The sequence below is a fragment of the Mustela lutreola genome, chromosome 10, assembly GCF_030435805.1.
Source record: "Mustela lutreola isolate mMusLut2 chromosome 10, mMusLut2.pri, whole genome shotgun sequence".
NCBI classification, from domain to species: domain Eukaryota; kingdom Metazoa; phylum Chordata; class Mammalia; order Carnivora; family Mustelidae; genus Mustela; species Mustela lutreola.
In genome coordinates, this window is record NC_081299.1 from 55,279,240 (window position 1) to 55,305,393 (window position 26,154).

The window sequence follows — 26,154 nt, forward strand, 5'->3', positions numbered from 1 at the left end:
TTTTCTTCCAGTTAACACAACATGTATTCTTTAAGAGAAAATCACTGTGTAGATAGATAGAGAGATAGATAATGTATAAAAAGATATGGCAATGGGTTTAAATCACATTAACTTTTCCAGTTTCTTCTGTTAATTTCTTAATCACAGCAGACCATAAATTTTCTTGAAATTGTGGTTGAGGCCTAGATCTGAAAGAGAAATATGTGTTTATAAAGGAAGCCAAGTTCACTTTATTTATCATCCATTCACTCCAACAGACAAACATATTAAAGCCTCTCTTTAGTACTGGGCACTCTTCCATGCCAGGGATATGGAAGTAAGACAAGTGCTGTCCTCAGGTGCTTGAGCTCACAGACCAGGAGGACAGAAATGGGGGTGATGAGGACAGTTAGGTGTTAAGGAGAAGTTCAAGATTGAGCTAGGGGAATGATGATCAGGGTCAGCAAGGAGAGCAGGGGAATGGGTGAGGCGTCACAGGAGACCTCTTGCAAGGTAATGTTGGAACTGACCCCAGAAGAACATTTTAGCGGGGACAAGGGTGGAAGAACATTTGGTAGGATGTAAAGGATATAAAGGATCACTGCAGTGAAGCACCATCCCATAAAAATATAAAGCAAGCCACAAATGAGAGCCACATGTATCATTTCAAAATTTCTTGTGGCCACATTTAAAAAATAAAAAGGGGACACCTGGGTGGCTCAGTTGGTTGGGCAGCTGACTTCGGCTCAGGTCATGATCCCAGCATGCTCGGACCAAGTCCCACATCAGGCTCTTGCTCGGCGAGGAGCCTGCTTCTCCCTCTGCCTCTGCCTGCCACTCTGCTTGTGATCGCTCTCTCTCTCTCTCTCTCTCTGACAAATAAATAAAATCTTTAAAAAATAAATAAAATAAAATAAAAATAAAAAGGTACTATTAATTTTAATAATGTATTTTATTTAACCCACATATGTATGGATTATTATCACTTCAATATGTAGTCATATTTTAAAATTATTGATTAGCTATTTTACATTATCCTTATCCTACCAAGTCTTTGAAAACTGGTATATCTACTAAGTGCTCATGGGTACAGTGGCTAAGAGCTCCCCCCGACCAGAGAGCAGCACATCTCAGTCACACTTCAAGAGCTCTGTGGCTGTGTGAGGCTGGCAGCTCCCTCCTGGAATGATCAGGGCTCTTCACAAGCAGTAGAAAAAAGAGTTAAAAGAGAGTTAAGCAAACTCAGTTCTAAAAACGGGGAGAAGATTTGGTGGGTTTTACTCATTTGCTAAATGAAGTAACTCATTTGGATAAACAGCTACCCTCAAACCACAGAAGGTGAGAAGAAAGAGAAAGTAACAAGCCTCTTACAGCAGCTCACAGCAGAACCTCAGAATGGCTGCTGTGGCCAGAGGCAGCCTTGGCACATTCCCCTTGTCTCTTTCTCCCTGTATTTCTCTGTGTTGTATGAAGACTATTCCCAAGCATATCACATTGCACAAAGGGGATGTGTCCTTTGGCCTCCTCATATGAAAGAAATCCAGTAAATGTAGGAAACATTATTGTAATCTGATTTATATTGATGTAGAATGAAGGTCTATCATAAATCCACAGGGAAGATTGGCTGTCGGGACCCTGAGGCCTTTATATAATTAAAGGAGGCATCCAATTTCAGAATTGGTATTTAAATACAAAATATTTAAATACAAAAGCAGCATCCAATTTCAGAGGCATCCAATTTCAGAATTGGTATTTAAATACAAAAGCAGCAAATGAGAAGATTTTGATAGTTTTGTTGTAATATTCAACTCTGTCTCCTTCCCTTTCCCAGCAGGCTGGCACAGCATTTCTGAAGGTATTTTTGGAAAGAACAGGTTGTTTGCCTTGCTTACTAGTCATACATATTATACTAGCTGTTATGTAGGGAATTTCAGTTGGATGACAGAATGTGGTCAATGACGAAGATAAGAAAGTGGCTAGCAGAGAAAAATTAACAAGATAGAAAACAGATGGAAGGGGAGTTCACATTTTGCTCTGACAAAGTCTTGCTCCGACAAAGTTTATTTTGCTGTTCTTCTGCTGCAAAATAAGGTAGAAATCATTGTGTCAAGGTGACTAGCAGGAGGGATTACTATCAGTTAAATAGGTTCAGGGTAGCAAAGGCACCTGGGGCTATCTACTGAGTGCTAACAGGACAACAGTTAAGAGTTCATCCTCTAGGTAGAGCTGTGCTAACTGGGTTCAAGTAGTAGCTTCACCGCTTACTGGCTGTGTGTTCTTCTGCAAGGTGCTTATCCTCTCTGTGCCTTCCTTTGCTTACAAGTAAAGTGCAGACAGTAATAGAATTTACCACATGAGGTGGCTGCAAAGATTAATGAGAGAATCATGAAAAGTGTTTGCTAAGTCACTAGAAGACAAACATGGTGCAGGATGCCGAAGAGGCAAAGATGGGCTGACAGGCTAGTGGGAGGACAGATCCACAGATGGATCATTTCAATGCAGTGATTTCTTCAGTTTGGACTGGGGTTGCTGAAAACAGTCATGAGTTCTGAAATCAAGGTACCCAGGCTTAAACCCACATACTGTATGTACTTGGTAATCAACACTATGACATTGGTGAGACTTCCATACAGAGCTGTGGTGAGAACTGAGTCAAGATGGCTGGGCTTTCATAGATTGGTAGAAGAGTCTTATGAATACAATGGGAAAAAGTGCCAATTATCATGATTTATATATAGAATAACTGAGAGCAGGGAACTCACCAAGTGGCAGAAATCTACCATGCGCCAAGCACTCTTTGAAACCATTTGCCTCCCTCAACCCATTGCATCCTCCAGTAAGACTAATCTGTACATAGAATTATCCTCATTTTACAGATAAGTAAATTGAACTTCAGAGAGGTAAAATAATTTGCTCAAGGTCACATAGCTGCTGTGTGGTAGAGCAGGAAAGTGAATGATCTGCCCTAATAAGAAAAACTGACCTCGCTCTGCCCAAAGTCTTCATGAAAAAACTGTGACATATTCGAATTCCCCAGCTTTCTAAGAGGTTTTGATTACAGACTCTCTTCTTTGATGGAGGCTTAGTTCTGAGATATTGTGTGTGTGTGTCTTTGTGTGTGCACGCGCATGTATGTGTGTGTGTTTGCATCAGGGGAATTTCAGAATAAAATATCATTTTATGATAAGTACAGTAGTTTTTTCTTCAAGTCCTAAGAAGAAATGATTTATCAACTCACAGAAACACCTTTCCTCTCATATACTTAAAAACAAAACAGGGGCACCAGACTGGTTCAGTCAGTGGAGCATGTGACTCTTGATCTTAGGGATGTGAGTTTGAGCCCCATGTTGGGTGTAGAGATTACTTTAAAAAAAGATAATTTTAAAAACAATACACAGAGGACTTGCATTCTGACATGGGCCAGATTTTGTCCTATCATGTCTTATATTCACCACGTTATTTTTGATGCTGAAAGACTTTTCAGCCAACAGAACTCTCACAATAGTTTTATAAGGGAGCTGCTCATTCTTTGCTTCTTAGACAAACCTAAATCAGAAAAGTCACGTTTACTAAGTTAAAATCATTTCTCACACACAGAGAAAAAAAAAATACTGAAGGACACAATAAGACAGATTTTCCTGTTTAGCATACCTTTACCAGTAGGAGAGGGTGACAATGCAGAAACCCTGGCTTGACACCCCTTTCAGCACTGCTCATAAATGTACAAGAAGTACCAGGGACACTGCACACATTCAGGACAACGCCTTCCTCTCTCATGCCCACCAGGGGGCGCACTAAAATCTCCCCCTACTTTGTCTGTGAAGCCTAGTGGATTTCTTAACCTCAGGATGGGAAGATATGAGGACTAAATGGGAGAGTAGATATAAAGCTTCTGACTCGTGGTATGCCCCAAAAAAGATGGTTTCTCCTTACCGCACACCCAAATATATAAACATTAGAGTAAAATAAGTTCATCTGGAAAGACCTAGCTGGCTCCTCACATGGTAGTTCTTCTGGGTTCACAGTTAGTCTCCTTGTGACCTAAGGCCTGTTGACTCTGGAAAAGAAGAATTCTGGACCTCCACTTTCCCAAAATTTCTGATTTGATGTCTGCTGTTGATGCTTCACCTCAGAATGTCCTACACCCTCACAATGAGACAAGCCGCTTTCCAATGTCTGGCCAGAAGCTTGATTGGGATTCCAACTATGAAACACAGCACCCTATAGTGACCTGTTCATTGTCTCAGGCTTGCCAACGTAAGGAGCACAGCATGAGAGTAGAGGGATCTCTAGTCTCAAAGTCAAGAGCCCTGGGTTCCACTCTCAGCTCCTCCATCTGTTCCTTGAGTGGCCTTAAGCAAGTCATTTCTAGTCCTGGACTTATTTCCCTATTGATAAAATGAAATGTTGCATTAATTGTTAAACTATAGAATCCTTTCTGGTTCTGTGGTTCTGTGATGATATCCCATTACATCAGGACCAATATAATCCAGAGGTGATGGATTAACGTGCATTATTTGCAAACTTTATGTTGCTATTTTTTAAAAACCAAATTAAACTCTTTTCAGTTGCTTCAGGACATTATGCCCAGCTGGATAAATACCTGATTTCCTATTGACTAAATTGGTTTTTTGTTCCATGGACCATATTGGACAAGTTAAGCCCATTTTCAAATTGGCGAAGGAGGCCAACTCCCTGAGAGATGTTAACTTTTATCCCAAAATTTGAGCTCGACATTTTATATAAGCATAATTCATGGGATACTGTATTTATTTCTCTAACTACCTTAAATCTACCTTTACCTTCTCAATATTTTCAAGTCTAAAATGGGAGATGTGGAGGAGAAAATGCAAGGGTTTGGGTCTAGGCCCTTCACTACTCTCTAGGAACCTTTACTCATCTTTCAGACCCACATCTCTTACTAGATCACTGTAGTGTGTGGAAATCAGCTAGATTTCTACGGCAGTAGATCCGAGGCATCTTGGATCCGAGGCAAGTTCATCAGATCCAAGATGACCTGACATTTCCCCTTCTTCCAGTGCTCTACCATAGTATTGATTGGGATTGCTGAGGTGTCTATGAAGGAGAATGAGGGGAAGGTAATAAGGGCTGATTTGCAAAGTGTTTTTCTTTATTTCTTTTTTTTTCAATTAGGGCTCTGGTTCCTCGGTTGTCAGAGTAAGCCTAAAGCCCCTTGGGTTCCTGCCAAGAATGGGGAGCTTTGTGAGCTCAGTTAACTCTTGAGGAGTGCCTTGAAGGAGAAGGTGCATGGTGTGGGAGTGAAATAATAGCCCTATCTCTAGACCTACAGAGGAATCAGGGAAGGATGGATTGAGAAAAGACCTGAGGGGATGTTCTTCCCTAGCCAGCTTTTGCTTTAATTTATCTTGTTTTTCTCCTGTGACAAAGGGCATATTTATTAATAACAGTTCAGAACACCACAATTTCAAAAGCAGACACTTAACTTTAATCCACACCACAGACCTTTAAAATTGATTGTGATGGACAATTAAAATGTTAACTTCCTTGGTTCCTGCCAGAACACAAAGATGTCTTCTAGGGAAAGGCTGAATGTGCACCCGGAAGAGTCCTCAGCAATATGGCATTCCCCTGGTGCATTGACCATGAGATCCAGTCCTGGACTTTGTGGATCCAGAAGGGCACCTGGGATAGGACCTGCATTAATCAAGTTCCCAGAGACTGAAATATAAAAAGCTAGATGTTCATGGATTAATTTACAGTGAGGAATGCAGCTGTTGGGCTACCCAGAAGACTTGAGTCAGCAGATAGGAACATTCTCTCTCAGCATGCTAATTATTTCAGAAGCCAAATTATCATCAGAAGGCCAATTTATTCACTTAAAGGGAAAAGTACAAATTTTAAGTGAACCAGATGTTCATGTTACTCCAGCCTTTCCTGAGAGATTATTAGAAGATTGCTTAAGAGGTAGAAAATCAGAGAAAGGGGCATTTGCCAGTCCTAATGTGTGTCTTTTCAGCACCTGAACCCATAGAAGGACTAGCCTTCCAAAAAAACCATCATGCTTATGTCTGGCAAGCTAAACCTTCCTCTCCCTGCACAAGGCAAGGATGGGCACTGCCAGGACTGCCCTTGGCCACTCTCCATTTTCATTGCTTCTGTTTCCCATGGTCCTTATCCAAACAGGGTTAAAATACAGATAATTAGTTTTCTGCTTACTTTCTGGGATTGCTCCCAAATGATCTCAATTGGAATTTTTGCAATTCCAAAACTCATTAGTCACACATTTATAAACAGTGTCTTACTTTGCTAGCACAGATGGCTAATCCAGCTCACTAAGTGTGGATTTTATGAGTTTAGCTCTTGAAAATCTCGTTTTTTATTTAATGGGCAGCATTATACTTTCTATATGAAAAGGGGTGTGTGTGGAGGGGGTTGTATTTCACAGATTGAGAAGTGGAGATTCAGAGGAGCTGACTGCCTTGCTCTGTGTCACACAGCTAGTGGTGGTTGGTAGAGATAGAACTGAAACCCACATCATCTGAGTTCAGATTCTGCACTTGTTCCATTAGATGTCATTGAGCTTTCTACTATTAGGAAGTTTTATTTTTAAGCAAGGAAGGAAAATCAATGTGTTTTTATGAATTAGCTTTTAAAAATGTTAACTGAGGGGATGCCTAGGTAGCTCAGTAGGTTAAGCCTCTGCCTTCGGCTCAGGTCATGGACCCAGGGTCCTGGAATCGAGCCCTGCATCGGGCTCTCTACTTGGCAGGGAGCCTCCTTCCCCCTCTCTCTCTCTGCCTGCCTCTCTGCCTACTTGAGATCTCTGTCTGTCAAATAAATAAACAAAATCTTTAAAAAAATGTTAACTGATTTTTTTTTCCTAAATGGTGGGCCTGCGTGGGCTTGGGTGCATATAAAAATATGCAGTGGAGGAGATGAGATGTAAATAAAAAGGACACTCATATGTTACCTACTGCTGCAGGGGCCATCAGGTCCAGCCACAAAGCATCCAGCGACCTTGTCTGGGAGTACACAAGTAAGTGAATATGTTTTGTTGCAGAATATGACTGTATCTGAGGCACGAGGAAAAATCCTCCACTATTGTGTGACCTTGCAGGAGGTGGCAGGAGGGAAAGTCACACTACAGAACATCACAGAACACACCTCCTGGACGTGGGTCATTCCCAGAACTGGAAATTGGGTTGTGACTGTGTCTGCAGCTAACTCAAAAGGCAGTTCCTTGCCCACTCATATTAACATAACGGACCTGTGTGGGACAGGTGAGTACCAACTTTGATTTAATATCGCCTATGGTAAACTGTGTCTTACTTACCTCTTATCTCCCACAGGCTCAGCCCAGGACCTGGCATGAGTAACACAGGAGTTTAGACTTTGGAGCCAACAGCCTTCAGAGGCTCTTTTGCACTTAGTCTGTGAGTGGCTTTGGACAAGTGAATTAACACCTCTGAGTTTCAATTTCCCCCTCTCTAAAATAGGGTTATATTATCTGTATTGTAGGCCATTGTGAGATTAAATACAGAGACTAATACATAGCAGGTGCTTAACAAATGTTAGTTGCATTAAATTGAACACTAATATCTGGCTAATTTTTCTAGTATAAGAATAGTATGTGTTGTCAATTTCTAGGAAAAAACATTCTACACTTACAGTCAAAACATGTTTTTAAAGCCAATAGTATTAAAATGAAATTCTGGCTGTAATGAAACTGTAGCAAAATTTTTCTATACTACAGCTCTTTATTATGCAAATTTATATATTTATCTAATTATCTACATTGAAATCTCCCAACTAGCTATACCCATTTTATAGTTGCTTGTTCTGAAAATTGATTTCTCAAGATAAAAGCCTATGATTAGTCAACAAAGTGGCTATAAGTGCTATTTCTCAATGTCAAGATCATTGGCCTAACTTTTCCAAAAATGCCTAATAAAACTATAATTAAATCCTTTCTTAAAATTCAGTGGGACAATTTTATCTACATATGAGTCTAGCAACCATCATTTGAAAGCAGCTTCTACCCAAACATGATTATTTTATATACACTGTTAAATCTTAGTTATATATCCTTTCAGTCATATATCCATAAACATAGAGATGATAGAGTAGTTAAAAAAACTAGAAGAAAATACGAGTAAATATTGATGTACCGAGGTTGGTATATAAATTAGGAATTGCTTTTAGGAGTAACGGTTGCTCTTACCAGAGGCCTGACTACAGTGGCTTATCAGTTCTCTCACATAAAAGAAGTCCAGAGGTAGACAGTTCAGGGCTGGTGTGATAGCTTGGGGACATCGTTAGGATTCTAGGCTCCTTCTTTCTATTTCCTCTGCCAAGTTGGTTTCCATCCTCAAGATGGAAATGATCCAAGATGACTGCCAGAGCTCTATCTACTTTCTTCTAGAAAAAGAAGGAAGAAAGGAGGACCCACCCCTCAAACTTGAGGAACTTTGTTCCAGGTCACGCAATACACTTGTAGTCATTGACTCTTAACTGGTCACCTGGTCATACCCAGCTGCAAAGGAGGCTTAGAAGTGTATTTCAGGCAGCAGTATTCCCTTGCTAAAAAGGAGAGAATATTTGGTAGGCAACTGGCAATCTGTGACTAATGTGGGTATGTACCTAAAGTACAAACCTGAGAAGATGAATTAACTGTGGGGGAGGAAAGCTCAAATGCTATGCATAGTAAAATAAAAATTTTAAAACACCACAAAGCCTTAAAAATGTAAATATCAGTTTAAGAGAAGCATATATCACATTTTTTGGCAAAAGAAGTTTGATTATCTACCTGTCTGTCTATCTACTTTTTCAAATAAATAAGAGACTGGGGATATGAACAAGCAACTCAAAAATTAAATAGAAAAGTAGCAATAAAGATATGAAAATATGTTCAGCCTAACTAGCAATCAATGAGATGCAAATTTTGAGAAGGCTGAGAAACTGAATCAGACCAAGAAAAAATAAGTAGAATTAGTGTACCCCATGTGGGTAGTGTGTGAGGAAAAGATATGCTGTACCCTGTTGATGGGTATGTAAATTGGTACAACCTTCTGAAGACAATTTGGCCATATGTAACTTTAAATACTAATGTATTTTTCACCAAAAAACTTTACCATTAGAAATGTATCTTCAGCAAATGATAAGTGCTTTAAAGTAAAACACAAAGATGTTTATTGAAAATTTTTTGAAATACTGAAAGAGCATGAACAACCTAAATGTAAAATAATAGAGAAGGGACTGGTTTAGTAATATATCATGAATCTTACTTGCCTTAACCCACACCAGGGTTAAAGTGGTGTTGTAGCTATGCTTTTATTGGCAAGGAAAGATGCATATAATAAGTTAAAAGGTAGACTATCAATAGTGTATATGGGATGATGCCATTTAAAATATGTATTTACATTAATACACATTTTTTGCATGGTAAAAAATCTAGTAGTGTATGTGGAAATGTTAATAGAGGTCACAACTGCATCATGGAACTATTATAGGTGATTTTCCTTCCCTTTTGCTTTATCTATTTAAAAATTTTTCTTCTCTGGGTAGGTACTACATATATAGTTTTTAAGGTGAATTCTGTTGGGGAGATTGAACTCATACCACTATATAGTATCCTGCTGTTGTTAATATGTAGTATGTAGGAATACCTTACTTCTTCAGGTGTCACTGCATATGGGTCTTGAGGCTATAAACTTCATGAATTTTCTGGGTCTGTTCCAGATGCTTTCTTTAGATTTGGTAGCAACATCTCAAAATGACACATTCATTATGTTAGAGCTGGCCTCTACTTTATTCATTAAACAGTTGTTTACTGAGCATATACTACATATGGGAGCTAGAATCCAGCAGTAGGTAAAAAATACTGTTGAGGTCCTCCAGTTATATTCAGTCACATGGGAGGGACAGACATAAACAAGGAAACTGTGGTGCAGTATAAGTGTGAGATTAGATGGATGCCATGGTAACTCTAGGAAGAAAGGAAAGATGAAACATGGGCTTGGAGAAGATGGCCAGGGAAGCAGGAACATGTGACTGGAGTATGGAGAGACAAGTTCGTGGGAGACAGGTGAGGGAGAGGTATGTCGTCATGAGGGTTTGCTTTAAATTGAGAGCTGAGCAAATGTGCAAGTTGAGGAAAAGAATTGGGTAGGGAAGAGTTTGGAGATTAAGGGGAGAGAGGAGCTAATTAATGGAATGAAGTCCATGCGGAGTGGGAAGACAATGGAAACCAATGACAAAGGGAGAGGTAAAAGGAACACCTGTTTCTCCCAGATTGGGCAGGTGTTGCGTAAGGATGAGGCTCAATAAGGATGAACATCTTGGGGAGGTAAGATAGGCGAGTACTTGAACTGAGCTGTAACTAAGAGCGTCCTGGTCCTAGAAATCTTGGAATCTCGAGGGTCTATTTTCTCTCCTAAGACCACTTCTGAACCACCCAATACTCTGGGTATCCCAGAGTGACATGGAGGGCATACTGGCAAATTACACGGTCCCATCCTTGAGTGCTCTTACACAAATTCTGAAAGATCTATAGGAATAGCATACCATGATTTTGTCTCCCTCTCTTTCAGGATATGTTCACAGTACTCACATATATAGTTTTCCTTTTAGGAAAGGAAAAACAATGTGCCCCCCACCGCCACCCAGGCAGAAAGTAGGGACAACTTTGTTGTGAAAAGCACCTGCCACAGCATTACCTATAAAAAACCATGAGAGTGATTTTGTTGGTCTACAATGAAAACTGAATGTGTGCTAAAACTTGCAGTCAACAAGTAAAAACATATTTAATATTTCAGACTAGTCCCTGTGTTCAAGAATTCTTGAAACTACAGAGAGTCAGAAGCCAGTACAGTCATAAACAGAGACCTACACAGATGTCAGAGACTGAGTCCCCAGGAGCTGAAGGAACCTAGCCAAAACCATACATCCAATTAGTGGCAGAGCTGGACTGAAAAACCAGACCACCTGTCTCTTAGGTGGGGACGTGTTCCAAATACCATATGAATTGTATAACTCTGTTCAGAAGCTCTCAGGGGGAAAGGAGATGGGAAGTTGAATGATTGAAGCTAAGAAATAATTTTGAAAAGTGATAGAAAGAAGGTGAGTTGTTAGCAGAGTTCTGAAAGAGAGAATGTGCCCTGGCAAACATCGTGGGAAGGAAATTCAGGCTGGTTCCTGGTAAATATGGTGATTCAGACAGAGTAGTGCCAAGTTGATTTGCTTAACTCATTCCAAAGAAAGTAGTGGTCAGAAGGGCTCTTTGGCTATTTTAGCCCATCACCTGCCAAACGGTACTAGAAGATATAGGTGCTCAATAAATACTAAATGAATGCATTCCATTCTCAAAAGAAAAAGAAAAAAAATCTTTTGGCATAGCCAGGACATCTAATACTAAGGCAAATGCATATAAGGGAGCTCCTACTGGGGAATTCAATTCCTTGCAAAACAGCCAGTGCACGGGTTATAGGTTCTCACCACCAAGCACATTTCTGAGGAGGTGAGAAGGACAGGAGGGACAGGATAGATGGCTGAGTGCAGTGGGGAATAGTGATAAGGGGGAGCAGTGAGGTAGCACTTTCTGGTTTTCCTCCTCCTTCTAGCTCACATTGCCCTGATAAGATCATTGCTTGGACATCTCTACTATGGAGCAGGGAAGTCTAGAGAGCAAAACAAAGAAACTTCAAGGAAGCCCCAACACCTAACTGTGGAAGACTACTGAAAGCAGAGTACCTGTGAACTGGCTGGCTCTTGAGATTTCTCCTGCCATCCACCCCCATGTGCCTGGCAATTACAAGATAGTAAGAGCCTTGAATCCCCGTGAAGAGCAGCTACAGCCATGGCAGCTTGGGTAGGTTCTGGACGTACCAGGTAGACCTTGGGGGAACCTGGATACAGGTAGAGCTTAGGCTGCATCACTGTAGGCTTTCTGGCCTGGAGTTTTTCAACCTCAACAGCTCCTGCTACCCACCTAAACTTGCCTGGAGAAGCACAAACTAAGGGAAATCTTTCACTTTCCCCCTGCAGAAAGATAAAGGCCAAGGCTGCTGAGCAATCCAAGAAAATAACACAAGATCCCAAAGTAGAAAATTAGGAGAAATCTGAGAGACCCACATTCTGGGAAGGGCAACCTGTGCCATAGGAAATCTCACTAATGCAACAGAAGGAATGAGGGTTTGAATAAGTATAACAAGTATCCTTAGATTAGAGAGGATGCTAGAAGCATGGCTCTGTCAGAAATAAGTGGTTATGAAGAAGCCCCAAATAAAGAGATTCAATATGGAAAGTTAGTTTTGAAATCAAGAACACAGCCAATAGGTTGGATAGCAGAAAGGACTCATCTGAAGACTGAATGAATGAGCAGAAGATTGGGTGAGAGAATCTTCCAGTGGCCATCCAAAGTGGGAAAGAAGTCAAAACATGGGAAAAGTGAAAACATGGAAAGAATAGAAGTTACAACAACTACTTAAAAAGAGTCCCAGTAACAGAAAAACTAAATGAAGGGGAAAAGTACTTGAAAATATTTATAAAAAAAATCTTTTGGTGGCCAATGCCACACTGGGGTGCCATGCTGGTATGGGACATTGGCAGCGGGACAGGTTGTCCCCATGTGGGGTTAGGGAGTATGTGGAAAACGCTGCTGCGAACTTATCACTTCTCTAAAACATAAAATCTGCTTTTGAAAAGTCTCTGCCCAAAAGAAAAAAAAAAAAAGCAGGGGGAAGGGAGGGTGGAGAGAGGGAAACTAGTGCAGAATGATCAAGAGGTTTGACCCCAAGAATACAAAAATGGATCAACATCAGAAAAAGGTATTAGTGTAACTCATCACAATAATAAAAAAAAAAAGAGAAAAGGGATATGTTTTTAACAGATGTGAAAAGTATTTGGTGAAAAAAATTTTTAGTAAATAAGAAGTATTTTATAAAAATAAACCTATTTGAAAACTATGAAGAAAAAGAAATTTTTTTAGTTTTTTAAAGACTTTCTACCAAAAATCTACAGCAAGTATCACCTTATGAAGGTAGGTAGGCACATTCTCTTTAAAATTTTTAACAAGATAAAAACAAAATAGTAAGAGATTTAATTTGAAGATTGGAAGGAGAAGATATTTCACATGTGGAGCTAATAAGATTACTATGTGGAAAATTCAACAAGGGCAGTGGACAAATTACTAAAACTAATTAGAAATTTTAGCAGGCTTGCCAGAAATAAGAATAATACACACAAATTAATGGTAGAATAAATGGTAGAAGATATGATGCCATTTTAAAGAGCAAAGTCAGAGTATAAAGTGTCTAGGAATTAGCCTGTAACAAAGAATGCATAAAAGCCTTACTCCATTAAGGAGGAACTGGGGCTTATGAAGAGGAGCTGAATAATTTCAATGAAGCAGCATATTTACAAATGGAACAATTTAACTTAATTCCAATAAAAAGTACAAGCTGAAATTTCTGAGGACTCTGATACACTAATTCTAAAGGCTAAAAGGAAGAAGAAAGTGTCATAATTATCCAGGACCATTTTGAAAAATGAAGGGCAAAATGAGGGAAGGACTTTATCAACAAGATAATCAGACATCACAATGCCTAGTAATGTGAACAGTGTGTTCTGGGAAAGAAGTTGACTGCAGACACAAACCTATGAATGTATGGAACTTGGTATATATAAGGGATGGCATCACATTTGGAAATATTGACTCACAGTATGGAAAAATATAATAAAATCTATTCCCTTTTTTTTTTAAAAAAAAAAAAAGCCTTTTAGCTAGATTTGGATTAAAAACTTAAATGGGGAAGGTAAAACCAAAAGCCAATAAGAGAAAATGTAGGTCAGTATCTTCATGATCCCAGGTTGGAAGAAATTTGTAAATAAGACTCAAAATGTACAAGCCAGATAAATTCACCTATATCAAAATAAATAAAGTAAATACTTATGTGCAACAAACATATCATAAAGTTATCAGAGAGTTGAAAGACTGGAGTATATTTCTAGTGTTGGAAACTAACAAATGATATCTAGAACATAAAACCTATTGCTGTAAATCAGAGAAAAGACAGGAAACTCAACAAAAAACACGAGTGAAGTATATAAGCAGGGAGTTTACAGAGGGGGAAGTCAGATCGCTAGTCATGCATAAAGAGAAGCTCAGCTTCATAAGAAATTGGAAAACATATTTATTATAAAAATTCAGAAAAACAAAATAAACCACAGTAAAATGCCCCCTTGCATGTACCAGATTGGTAGAAACTTGAAAGTCGGAGAATAACCACTGTTGGTGGGGAAATAATCTTCATGCCTTTTTTATTGCAGTGTCAATTGACTGGCTATATTAAAGATCACTTGCTGTGTTTAATGAAATAATGTGTGGATTTACTCTATAATTGAGCAACTCTGTGCAGATATATCCAGAGACACTCTTGCATAGGCTCACATGAGGACATGCCAAAGAATGTTCATTGCATCCTTGTTTGTGTAAGCTGAGTGTTGGAAGGAACCTCCTGATCGTCACTTGGAAGGAATGAGCTGTATTTACATATAGCAGCAGAATGGACATACTCCAGAAATATAATATTGAGTGGGAAGGAAAAAAGTAAGAAAAAGCATTAAATTTACTCCCAGCACGTTTCATGAAAATACAGAACACAAGCACAAAGTCACACTAACTTTCAAGGATACATAGATATCTAAATAAACATCTGGGAGGTAGCTTAGAAGTATGCATATATCACTACAGCAGTTACCTCTGGGGACACAGAAGTGGAAGATGAAGGGAAAATAATTCTACCAATAACCCTGCACAGGGTCCTTGCACTAATAAAAACAAATCTGAAGGTTTTGGTTTTTTTTTTAAGATTTTATCTATTTATTTGACAGAGATCACAAGTAGGCAGAGAGGCAGGCAGAGAGAGGGGTAGGGGGAAGCAGGCTCCCTGCTGAGTAGAGAGCTCGATGCAGGGCTTGATCCCAGGACCCTGAGATCAAGACCTGAGCTGGAGGCAGAGACTTAACCCACTGAGCCACCCAGGTGCCCCAAATATGAAGTTCTTAACAAGAAATTGGTTTTCCCTAACACTTTGCTGGATGAATTGTTTTTTATATCTTTATCCACCTGTGATTTTGTTTTTGTGCTTCCCCCTTTTTCCCCCAAAGGGTTGCTGGCTCCTCGCCAGGTCTCTGCAGATTCGAAAGGTGTGGACAACATTATGGTGATGTGGGAGCCTCCTGGGAAAGCTGCACCTGCTGTCCAGGAGTATGTGGTGGAATGGAGGGAGCCCCATCCCAGGTGGGGCACACAGCCCCCTCTAAACTGGCTGCGGTGTACCCCACTCAACGTGTCGGCTCTGATTTCAGGTATTTAGTTGTTCACCTCCTCTTCGAAAGCTATTAAGCACCCCCTCCCTTTTTTTTTTAAAGAAAGTGCAGATGGGAACCCAGAACCTTCCTCAATTACAGGCAGTTGCATGAGAGGAACAGTGATGACCTTGAGTCCTTTAGGACACTACCTTAAAACACAGCACTGCAGCCGTAGAAGACCAGCTGATTGACCAAAGCCTCTAGTATTTATGGATAGTTCATATGCCTGGCACAGAGCCATATAAGACAAATGCTTCATTGACGCACACAAGCATGGCTGAGAGCTAGGTAGTAACCCGTCAGTGTGACAGGCACCTTCCACGTGGGAGTTTACGTAATTCTCAGAACAATCATGCGCAGCAAGTGTTTAACTCTGCCCTTTGTACAGATGAGGAAACCAGGAGATCTTTCATTCCCAATTCTGTTGTATGTTATGTGTGTGATAATAAATCCAGATTTATCTATATAATAGTTAGCACCTCAGTCCTCAAATCCAAATCTGTCAGTGGTTTCTATCAAGTGGTAGAAAGCACCCAAAAAGATACTAAAATGATCAGACAGAACTTTGTCAATGTCACTTTTAGGAATAAACTCAGTGTATTAAAAAGTGCTGTTTCTGCAGCTAGACTATCTGGGTTTAAGCCCTGGCTCTGTCACTTACTAGGTTGTGTGACCTAGGGCAAATTACTTAATGTTTCTCTGCCTCAGTTTCCTTACTGTCAAATGAGGAAAATAATAATACCTACCTCATTGGGTTATTGTGAGGACTGATTGAATTAATGGAGAGAAAACATTGGGAACAATGCCTCACACATTTTAAGTACTCAATAATTTAGCTGTCACTGTTACTGTAATACGTGACAGGGCTAAGATTTTCATAGGTTTTCAAACTCTAAACTCTACAATATTTTTATTACACCATGGCCATCATTACATCTCCCCAAGGGGATACACACGCCCTACCTATGGAGACAAGACAAATGGAATAAACAGACCACACTACCAAACAATATGTGAGCTAGTCCTTAACCGTGAGCCTCTTGTACAGGTTAGCTGTTCAGACTTCTAGTGGGTTGTGTTTAGTTATAATCACTACACCTAAAGATGGTGTTGTCTAGATAACCCAAAGAATATCAGAAGAAGATGAACAAGTTATTGGGGGTCTGGAACTTTTAATATGGAAACCATTTGGGGCACCTAAGTGACTCAGTTGGTTAAGCATCTCTCATCTCAGCTCAGGTCTTGCCCTCAGGGTTATGAGTTCAAGCCCCGCACCGGGCTCCATGCTGGGTATACAGCCTACTTTATAGTAATAATACTAGTAATAGTAGTAGTAATAATGTGGGAACCATTCATCCCATAGAAAAGAATTCTAGATGTGGGTGGGCAGTTTGATGGCTATTGCTGGCTTTGATGTATATGTGGGAAAGACTATGTGTCCTTTGTTGCTCTGGAGAATGAAACTAAGTCCTCTACATAGACATTATAAACCAGATATCAGCTCAGTTTTGAGAAAGAAATTGCCTTACATGTGAGAGCCTCTAAGAGGACAATCAGTTGGCCCTCAGGGCGATGTGTTCCCTGTCCCTAGAACTGTTGCAGTAGAAGCAACTTCCCTTTAGCGCTGTTACGCCTATCAGATCAAATCAAACAGTGGATAGAAAAGGCATTTACTGAATTCCAAACTGCTATAAAATTGTAAACGCTTATTTTAAACTATATTAGGATTGACCTCTTTGGGATAGTTTAGACCCTGTGGCCCCTATAGTTTCTTACTTTTAGAATTTCTGTAATAAGACTCAAATACCATTAAAAGAGATGATAAGAGAGAATGTTTTGTGTATTTAGGGAACTAAAAGATTTTTAAGCACTTTAGAAATACTCATTTGAATGAAATCGGTATAATACTGGGTAAAATAACTTTGTTAATTAAAGTTGTTCCCCTGCTTGAAAACACTTGCTTAGCTATTAGTGTTGATGTTACATTCTGGAAATAAACACTTAAAAAAGTTAAGCAATTCATACTTATGAATTCAGTATGGCACTCTCCAGTCAGTAAGGTGACTCCTTGCCATTAGGATCCTCACCAGCCTTTTCCCAGCTGCCAGGGCAGCACTGGTGTTTTGGAGTATATTCTGGAGGCCAGAACACAGTCTAGCTCTTGGGCTGTAGGTTGGTTGTAAGCTAGAGACCGTCAGTACTGTCTTTTGTGAGTAAAAATGATTCTAACCATACAGAGCTACTCCTTTTACAAATATGTCAGAATCCGTAGGTGTCTAGAAATGCCTTCCCTGATGCCTGGGCTTCTGCATGCTCCCACTCTATTTCCTCAGTGATGACTCCTCGTTATTGATCATTTAATGTTTGTCCTCTCCCATACTTAATAGATGAAAATAGCTTTTGACAAAAAAATCCACCAAAGAGGTAGTTTATAAATATGGAGTCAGAGCCTTTGCCCAAGGATGGGAGGTATATATGTAGGCACAGGAGTAGTGGGAAATGAGCCTGGAAGTTGGGGCCAGTGTGTAGAAAGAAAGAAAAATCTCAGGAATGTGGATGTTGTACACTAGACAGCAAAGCTAAGGACTTTCTGAGGTGAACCTCTGAAGGCTAATGATTAGGGCATGTTTGTGTAAGAACTAGCCAATAAAACAGGAATCCCTAAAGTCCAAACCAGGGAACAAGCTTTTTAGGACTCTTTTCTTCATGCAAAGGGAAATATCAGCTAAGTTATAGAGCCACACTTTCTTCCCTCCTCCACTAAGTGTAGGCTGTTCACAAGAAACCCACAGCTTCTGGTGCAGCAGTCTCAAGGCCTCTGCCCTGAACTCACGTTTTGCATGGCAAAATGCAATGATACTAATTGCTTAATGAGCTCCTCTGGAATTCCCACACCTGCATATGACACGGTGGCTGGTCGGCTGGTTAGAGACAGCAGAGACAGCAGCCAGGCCCAACCCCTCTCCCAAATGAAATATGATTCCATGTTCCAAGTTGCCTTTTGGCTTCTGGGTCTGCCTGCCATGGTGCAGAATCTTTGGATGACTAAACTAAACAGACTGTGTCCTTCTCTCCGTATCACTTGGTTCATGAATATAAATGGGAACTCACCATGGCATGAGTTTGGATCTCCTTGTGGTCTCTTCTGACAGTATTGTTGCCATCTGAGCTTTAAGTGATACTTGCTGGGGTAGTTAAGGGACAATGGATTTTCATATAAAACACACATTATTTAGTAAATTATCTTGTGACATAAAATTCCTCTTCCTCAAAAATAAAATGTTACACCCTAATCAATTGTCAGTGGAGGGGACCAGATCTGTTCATGGCAGGACGTTAAACACTGTGGGAGAGAGTGATTACTCTGACCATGTGACCCTATTGTTGTCTAGTAAGGATTCTCTCTCATTTCCCATTAAATTTCCTTGGGAATTTAAAGCTATGTTACGCACAGTATCTGTGAAAAAGGCCTTTTCTTTTCCTTTTAAAGAATTTTATTTATTTATTTGACAGAGAGAGATACAGCAAAAGAGGGAACACAAGCAGGGGAAGCTGGAGAGGGAGAAGCAGGCTTCTGGCTGAGCAGGGAGCCAGGACCTTGGGATCAAGACCCAAGCCAAAGGCAGACACAGAACCGCATAAGGACTGAGCTACCCAGGTGCCCCAAAAAGAGCCTTTTCTTTACAAGAAGTAGAATCTGAAATTCATGGAAATAAGGAGTTTTGACAGGAAAGAGCAACTTGCCAGCCAACTTCATGACCGACAGAAAATTGCAAAGTTTGGCATTTTAAAAGCGAGGAATTAGCATTACCATTCCTAGGTATCCTGCTAATCTCCAGGCTGTGAAGCAAGTGAAATCTGACTGGAACTGAGGGGAGCTCAGGGGAAGAGGGCAGCAGGAGAGGCTGCATTGCCCTGAGCTGTCCCAGTGTGTCCCAGCCACATGGGGCAGATCTCCATAAGCATCCCTGGAGTGAGAAGGCCTGTCCAGGTTCTGTGCTGGAAAACACAAGCCGCACTTCTCTATAAATAGCAAACGATTGGTTTGTAGAAGTCCATGGTTCTTCTTTCTTTTTCTTTTTCTTGAAAGTGACTTCTAAGGTGCCTGGGTGGCTCAGTGGGTTAAAGCCTCTGCCTTCGGCTCGGGTCATGATGCCAGGGTCCTGGAATGAACCCCACATCAGGCTCTCTGCTCAGCAGGGATCCTGCTACCCCCTCCCTCTCTCTGCCTGCCTCTCTGTTTACTTCTGATCTCTGTCAAATAAATGAATAAAATCTTAAAAAAGAGAGAGAATGAGAAAGTGACTTCTGTTTCAAAAGCAGTCTGTGTGGTTATATTTAGATCTTTGTTGGAAGTGGAATAGCTTTTGTCTCCTTGATTGTGATGACCCTGAAAAGACACTTCAGGTTGGCCTGTCTGTTCACCATGAGGTGAACTTGGTCTTGGTGATGGGAGCAGTGGCTTCCTGAAGCCATTGACATGGCAAACAGGGTGCTGAGATTTTGTGACTTAGGCCATCCCTTCACCCTCAGCCCAGACTGTCCTTGAACTATCTTCAAATGAAGGAGAGCAAAATGGATGCCTTGAATGCATCCATATCACATACTTAAATGTCTCCCTTCAGTGACTTACATATGATGCCAAACCTGTTATAAGAACTCCCTTTTCCCCACAGAGAACATAAAACCCTACAACTGTTATGAAATCAGCGTGTGTGCGATATCTGGGGACCAGAGAGGGTGCACCTCCATCCGGGGTAACTCGAAGCACAAACGTGAGTCTTGGGACCTTTTGCCAAATTTTGCTTTTGTTCAACAGTTTGGATTTGGAGGGTGACAAAAGCCGCCTGTGTTCTACTTTGCAGCACCACGGAGTGGCCCCCACATTAATGCCATCTCAGAGGAAAAGGGGAGTATGGTAATTTCGTGGAACGAAATTCCAGCCCAGGAGCAAATGGGCTGCCTCCTCCATTACAGGATATACTGGAAGGAACAGGACTCCAATTCCCAGCCTCAAGTATGCGGTATGTGGGAGAGACAAATGCAGTGTGTCTTTCCCATTTAGGTGTCAGGGACATGTAACATCACGCATATGCATTCTGACAGGTACTAGCGCTGTGAGTGGCACATAGTAGGTGCTTACTAAATATCCATGAAATTAATTGAATGAAGAAAAATAAAAGATATAAACACACACACACACACGCACAGAGTGACTGACTATGTTAGTGCCCAGCAAGTAGAAGTGAAGGGGATGGACTAGCCTCTTAGGAATGGCTCATATAGCGAGACGGCATTTCAGAAAGCAGTAACAGCACTTGAATACTATTATGCAGACCCTTGAGGTTTGCAAGGGATGAGTTGGGAGAAATTTTGAATCCTCACATTTGCAAATACTATCATAGCATATTATTTTCTCCTTAAAATAGGTAAAATACAATACAGGGTAAGTAACTTCTTTTGACCTGTAATTATTCTGTAACTCTAAAACGAAAGCAATTAAATTCTGGCTGGGACATTATCTCAGATGATTTCATCTCTCATTTATGTAGCAGCTCCAAGTTCCTTGCCAGATTTGATGTTCTAATCTTTGATTTATTCAGAGTCGTGGTTTTTTTTTTTTTTTTTTTTTCTTCCTGGCTTGACCTTCTTTTTATTTCATAAGCAAGCTGGCTTTCTTTCAGGAGCATTTATCATAAAGAAGCAATATTTTTATTCCTTCGTGAGAACTGTTAGGTCCAGGAAGAATGCAGCAAATCCACTCTGAGATGTGGGCTCCAGAGAGCTGTCTGCAAGAGGGACTTTTACCTGGGAGATTGGACAGGATGGTCCTTTCTCTTGACCTTAGCAGATCATCAATATTGATTTTTCAATATTGATTTTCAATATTGATTTATATAATAAAAATAAACTAGCATTAACAGTGCTAGTTAATGCTAGCACTTAATCCTAGTTTATTTTTATTATATAAATAACGCTTGCACATGGTAAAAGCATTCAAATAGTTGAGAAAGCTATACAATGGAAATTATCTCTTCCTCCACTCTTAGGCTATAGCAGTGTTTCACATGTTCTTCCAGAAAAAAAACCCTTAATGCACATTAAAGCATATATTTGGGATCATCATGTATATTCTGATCTATACCTTGCTTTTTACCTCTCAATAATATATCAGTCCACATCAGTATGTATGGATTTGCATCACTCTTTTTTAACAAAAGCTCTATATAATTCTATTTTAAGGCCTTGCAAGCGGTCACTTAACTAATCCACCATTGATAAATAGAACCTATCACTGAACAAAGCTGCTTCCTACTGGGCCTATATGGATAAGTCAGTCCAGAAATGCACCCCAGAACCTGGTGACTTCATTGACCTCTTTGTGGGCCATTTGGAATTCTCCACTTGAAATGTGGAGAATTCCTCCCACCCCCAACTGTCATTTTAGCAGAATTAAGACCACAATGCCTATTAACAATCAACACAGTCAATTGGTTCTTAAAGCTACTCTTAGACATGTTGAAGAAAATCTCTACCTTATTCTATCACAAATCTGATGAATCTAAAGTCTATGTGAGGGCATTTGAAGTTTTATTTATTTATTTATTTATTTAGTAATTTGAACACCCAACTCGAGACCCCAAGATCAAGCGTGGCACACTCTAGGGACTGAGCCAGTCAGGCACCCCCTATGTAAGGGCATTTTAAAATAAGTTGAAAGGAGGTAGAGATTCAAAATTCTACTTCACACCGGTTTAAAATAAGTTTTCCTTTTGCTCGGTAAGCACTTGGTGATGAATCAGACCTGTGCCGTGTCTTCCAAGAGCTCTGGGTCTACGGAGGGAGATGGAGAGGTCCACAAAAGTGATGTAACCGCTAGAATTAAGGACTGACAGCTCCCTACTCTATTTGGTAACCAGCAATCATTGGCAGACCCACAAGTACAGTTTCCGGATAGTGGTAGAGGGCAGCAAGTGAGGACATGGGAAAAAGATGTCCAAGAGACATCACAAACGGAAGAGGAAGATGGAGCACCAAGGAAGAAGGAGCCCTGTCCTCTGTCGTTGGGTGCTACCCGCCCCAGGCAGCAGCACAAAGGGAGCCTGGGGAGTGCAGTAGGAGTACATAGTCAGCTTGAGCAGAAAGGAGGGGTGCAGCTGCACAGTGTTAGTATCTCGCTCAGGGGATTCTGGCGCACAGCCGCTCCACTGGATACATGCCAACACTGCCGTGGGTTCCAAGAACGCATGTCTCTACCGGTGTACACATTGTGCATTGTTACTTCCTGGCTGTTTTTGTCAACAGTTTCAAAGCATCTTGAAGGAAGAAGCCCTGGCGGTTTGCTCATCATTGTCTCCCTGTACCTACCATACTGTCAGGCATACAGGAGGTGTACGTAAAAACAGTATTTGTTGACTGACACATGAGTGAATACTGCCCCACACTTGTTAAACCAGTGGAGACTGTCAGGTTAGAACTAGTTTCCAGTAACTGCAGCTAAGTTTTGTCTGGTAGTACTTGACCTTCCTACCTGCAGCCTTTCAAAAGATTGGTAACTATCCCATCTTCCCTAAACTGGTGCCTCCTCGTTTCACGACTGGAGCCTAAAATTTCAGACCCCTATGGATTGAATGCCCCTCTTTATCGCTGCCGGAGATCACAGTCTGGACCAGGCAGCAGAACCAGTATTTCTGGCATGACTTCTTTCTCCCATTACTCAACACAAATTCTTTTGCTAGCCAAACTGCTGGCTCCATCAACCACCTCACTGCTCCCTCCACAGAGTTACAATTTTAGTTCTTCAAATATATGTGGGCGTGCGCACGTGCGCGTGTGTGTGTGTCTGTGTGTGTGTGTGTGTGTTTGCATGTAAACTTCTTTGATCATTCTTTGACCAGCAAACCATTCAAATCCCTTCCCTTCTGTTCTGAGGTCTCATTTCACTCTCGGAGCTGGAGATGCTTTCACGCAGTTAGACAGCTGACTCTGAGGCTCCCTGATGCTTTGCTATGGCAAGATGAGCAGAAGGTCTCTCCAAAATTAATTTTTTAATCCCCTGCCTTAGGAATAAGGAAAGATTTTTTGAGTTCAATCAGACTGGTTAAGTCTGTGCAAACAATTTCATCAGGTTAGAGTTGGCTTGCAATTTTCCACATGGTACTTTTTTCTCAACAGGATGTTGAATATAGAGAGTGCTCTGATAGTCACAGCTGTTACGTGATCTGCTCAGGCCTCACCCCCTTTGGATGAAGTGACCATGATATTATAGGACTCCTTCTTGCTGGTTACCCATAGTAAACACGGGTGTGGGAATACAAGAGGTCTGTTTTCCCCACTAGATGGTGAACACTTTGAGGAAGATTCTGTGCCTTTGTATACGTGGTGACTTGTCAAGAGCACAAGTTCAATAAATATTTGTGACTGTTGAAATAAATTTAGCAAACAGGAGTGTTGTCTGACCTGCCCTGGGGTTTGTGAGCTGGTAACTGATGTTGAGGCTCAAAGTGCTGGGTTCTAGTTTCCACTTTGATCACCAGCACAGACGCATCTGCTGAATGAGCCAGGAGGCTACCCCTGCCAAAGTTCTGCCCTTGATCTTTTAGTCACCCTGCTCCCGTATCCCCAGCTTTTGAGAAGCCACTCTAAAACCCACACCCGGCAGATCACTGGAGAAGATTGCCTGTGTACTACAGGAGGAGAAAAACAACATCCGTGCATTGCCCAAAAAACACAACATCTTCCTTGCTGAGACTCTGTAGGAGTGTTGAGATCAAAAGGGACCAATAATCTAGGCTTAAACCACCAAGTAAATCTAATTTAAGTACCATTGCTCCCACTTTTAGGTTTTATGTCAAATTAAAGCAGATCATTATATTAAACCCATTAAGACCAGTATCCAGGATCTACCAAAAAAAGCAGAAAACAAAAATTAATGTTACTTAACTGTCTATTAACTGCCAAACTTAGCTTGCTTAAAAATTCTATTGAAAACAATTTGTGTATTTAATTTCCTCCCCCCAAATTTTCAAAAATATCTAAAAACGTTGGAAACATTATAGTCATGGGAAATAAAAGGAGTTACTACAGCTAAATAATTTCAGAAGAAGAATGATAGGGGCGCCTGGATGGCTCAGTCAGTTAAGTGTCTGTTTTTGGCTCACGTCATGATCCTCGGGGACAGAATCCTGCCTGGGCCTCCGTGCTTAGAGACGAGTGTGCTTCTCCCTCTCCCTCTGCCGCTTCCGGCTCTTGCTTTTGAGCATGCACAAGCTCAGTCTTTCAAATAAAATCTTTAAAAAAAAAAAAAAAGGCAGAGTGATAAAAGTTCTTTCAAAAGATTTTATCACAGAAAATATATTTAATTATTTTGGTATGCTGTGAAGTAGGACCGCCACAAATGACAGTGTCTAGGGCCTATCAAAGTATTAAGTACTAATGAATTAGTACTTGTAAAACAGCAATGTGCTTTTCTCTTTCAAATTAAATAAAGCATTAACAACAACAATAAAAATAAGTAAAAGCTCACATTCAAATATTTCCTTTAATACGTGTCTTTCTTCTTTTATCTTTATCCTTCTTTCAGAAATTCCCTACAGGGTACCCCCCAATTCACATTCAATAGACAACCTGCAGCCCAGAGTGACATATGTCCTGTGGATGACAGCTCTGACAGCCGCTGGGGAAAGCCCCCCAGGAAACGAGAGGGAGTTTTGTCTGCAAGGTAAGAAATAACTTCAAAGATGGTGTGTCCACCCTGGAACCCTACGTGGGCATACACTCCCACTATGTCTGGCATAGAAATGATCAGAGTTTCTCTCATTTATCAGTTACCTTCTTGCTGCTACACCTTTGCACTTGCTGTTTCCTTTAAATGGAGTACTTCATGGTTTGCTTGGAGATAGTACCTACTTACCTTTCAAAACTCAGTCTAAATGTTTCCTCCTCCAGGAAACCCTCCCAAATGCATCAACATAATCCTTCATAATGCACTACATTTGACCCCTATTCAAAACTCTGAATCCAATAGGCAGGAACTGGTATCTGTTTATCTTCAAGGTCTAGTATGGTACTTGTTCACTAAATAACTGTTCCAGTGCCCAATGAGAATAATCTCAATAATAGCAGCTACTTCATATCAGATAGTTACTATGCAGCAGTCATTGTGTTAAGTACTTTGCATACTGTAGTTATTTTGCTAGGGCTCTTGTAACAAAGGGCCACAAACTGAGTGGCTTAAACAATAGTAATTTATTTTCTCACACTTGTGGAAGCCTTGAGTTCAAGGTGTCGGCGGAGTTGTTTCTTCTGAGGGCTATGAGAGAATCAGCTCCCTGCTTCTCCCCTCCAAGTTGAGTGGCAGTCTTTGGTGTTCCTTGGCTTATAGACCGTTGTCTTCATCTTCACATGGAATTCTCCTTGTGTGTGTCTTTGTTCAAATTTCCTTTTTTAAAAGGACACTGATCATACTGGATTAGGGCCACCCTACTCCAGTCTGACCTTATCTTAACTAATTACATCTGCAGTGATCCCATTTCCAAATACGGTCACTTTCTGAGGTACTGGAGGTTAGAACTTCAACATAGGATTTTGGGGGTGGGAGGACACAATTCAGTCTGTGTAACACGTACTTTTACTCATTTAATCCTGACCACAGCCACATGAAGTGTCTGCTTTACATGATTGTACCTGGCTACATTACCAGGAGGCACTCTATTCAAAATGAATAAAGAAATATGGAGCGAGGATGCCTTTTTATAACGCCAAGAAGGTACAGAAAATTACCCAAAGTCATAGAAGTGGCAAATGGTAGAACTACAGTTCAAA

The 26,154-nt window shown here is 40.6% G+C and overlaps 1 protein-coding gene across 4 annotated transcripts in view; it reads left to right on the top strand.

Annotated features, from left to right (window-relative positions):
• IL12RB2 (interleukin 12 receptor subunit beta 2) overlaps positions 1–26,154 on the top strand; it is an 82,815-nt gene that overhangs the window by 45,811 nt on the left and 10,850 nt on the right. For all 4 annotated transcript variants that reach the window (XM_059137810.1, XM_059137812.1, XM_059137813.1 and 1 more), the window contains 5 exons: positions 7,022–7,241; positions 15,127–15,327; positions 20,007–20,105; positions 20,196–20,354; positions 24,914–25,051. In XM_059137810.1, the coding sequence (XP_058993793.1) occupies positions 7,022–7,241; positions 15,127–15,327; positions 20,007–20,105; positions 20,196–20,354; positions 24,914–25,051 (817 nt within the window). The remainder of the gene's footprint in view (positions 1–7,021; positions 7,242–15,126; positions 15,328–20,006; positions 20,106–20,195; positions 20,355–24,913; positions 25,052–26,154) is intronic.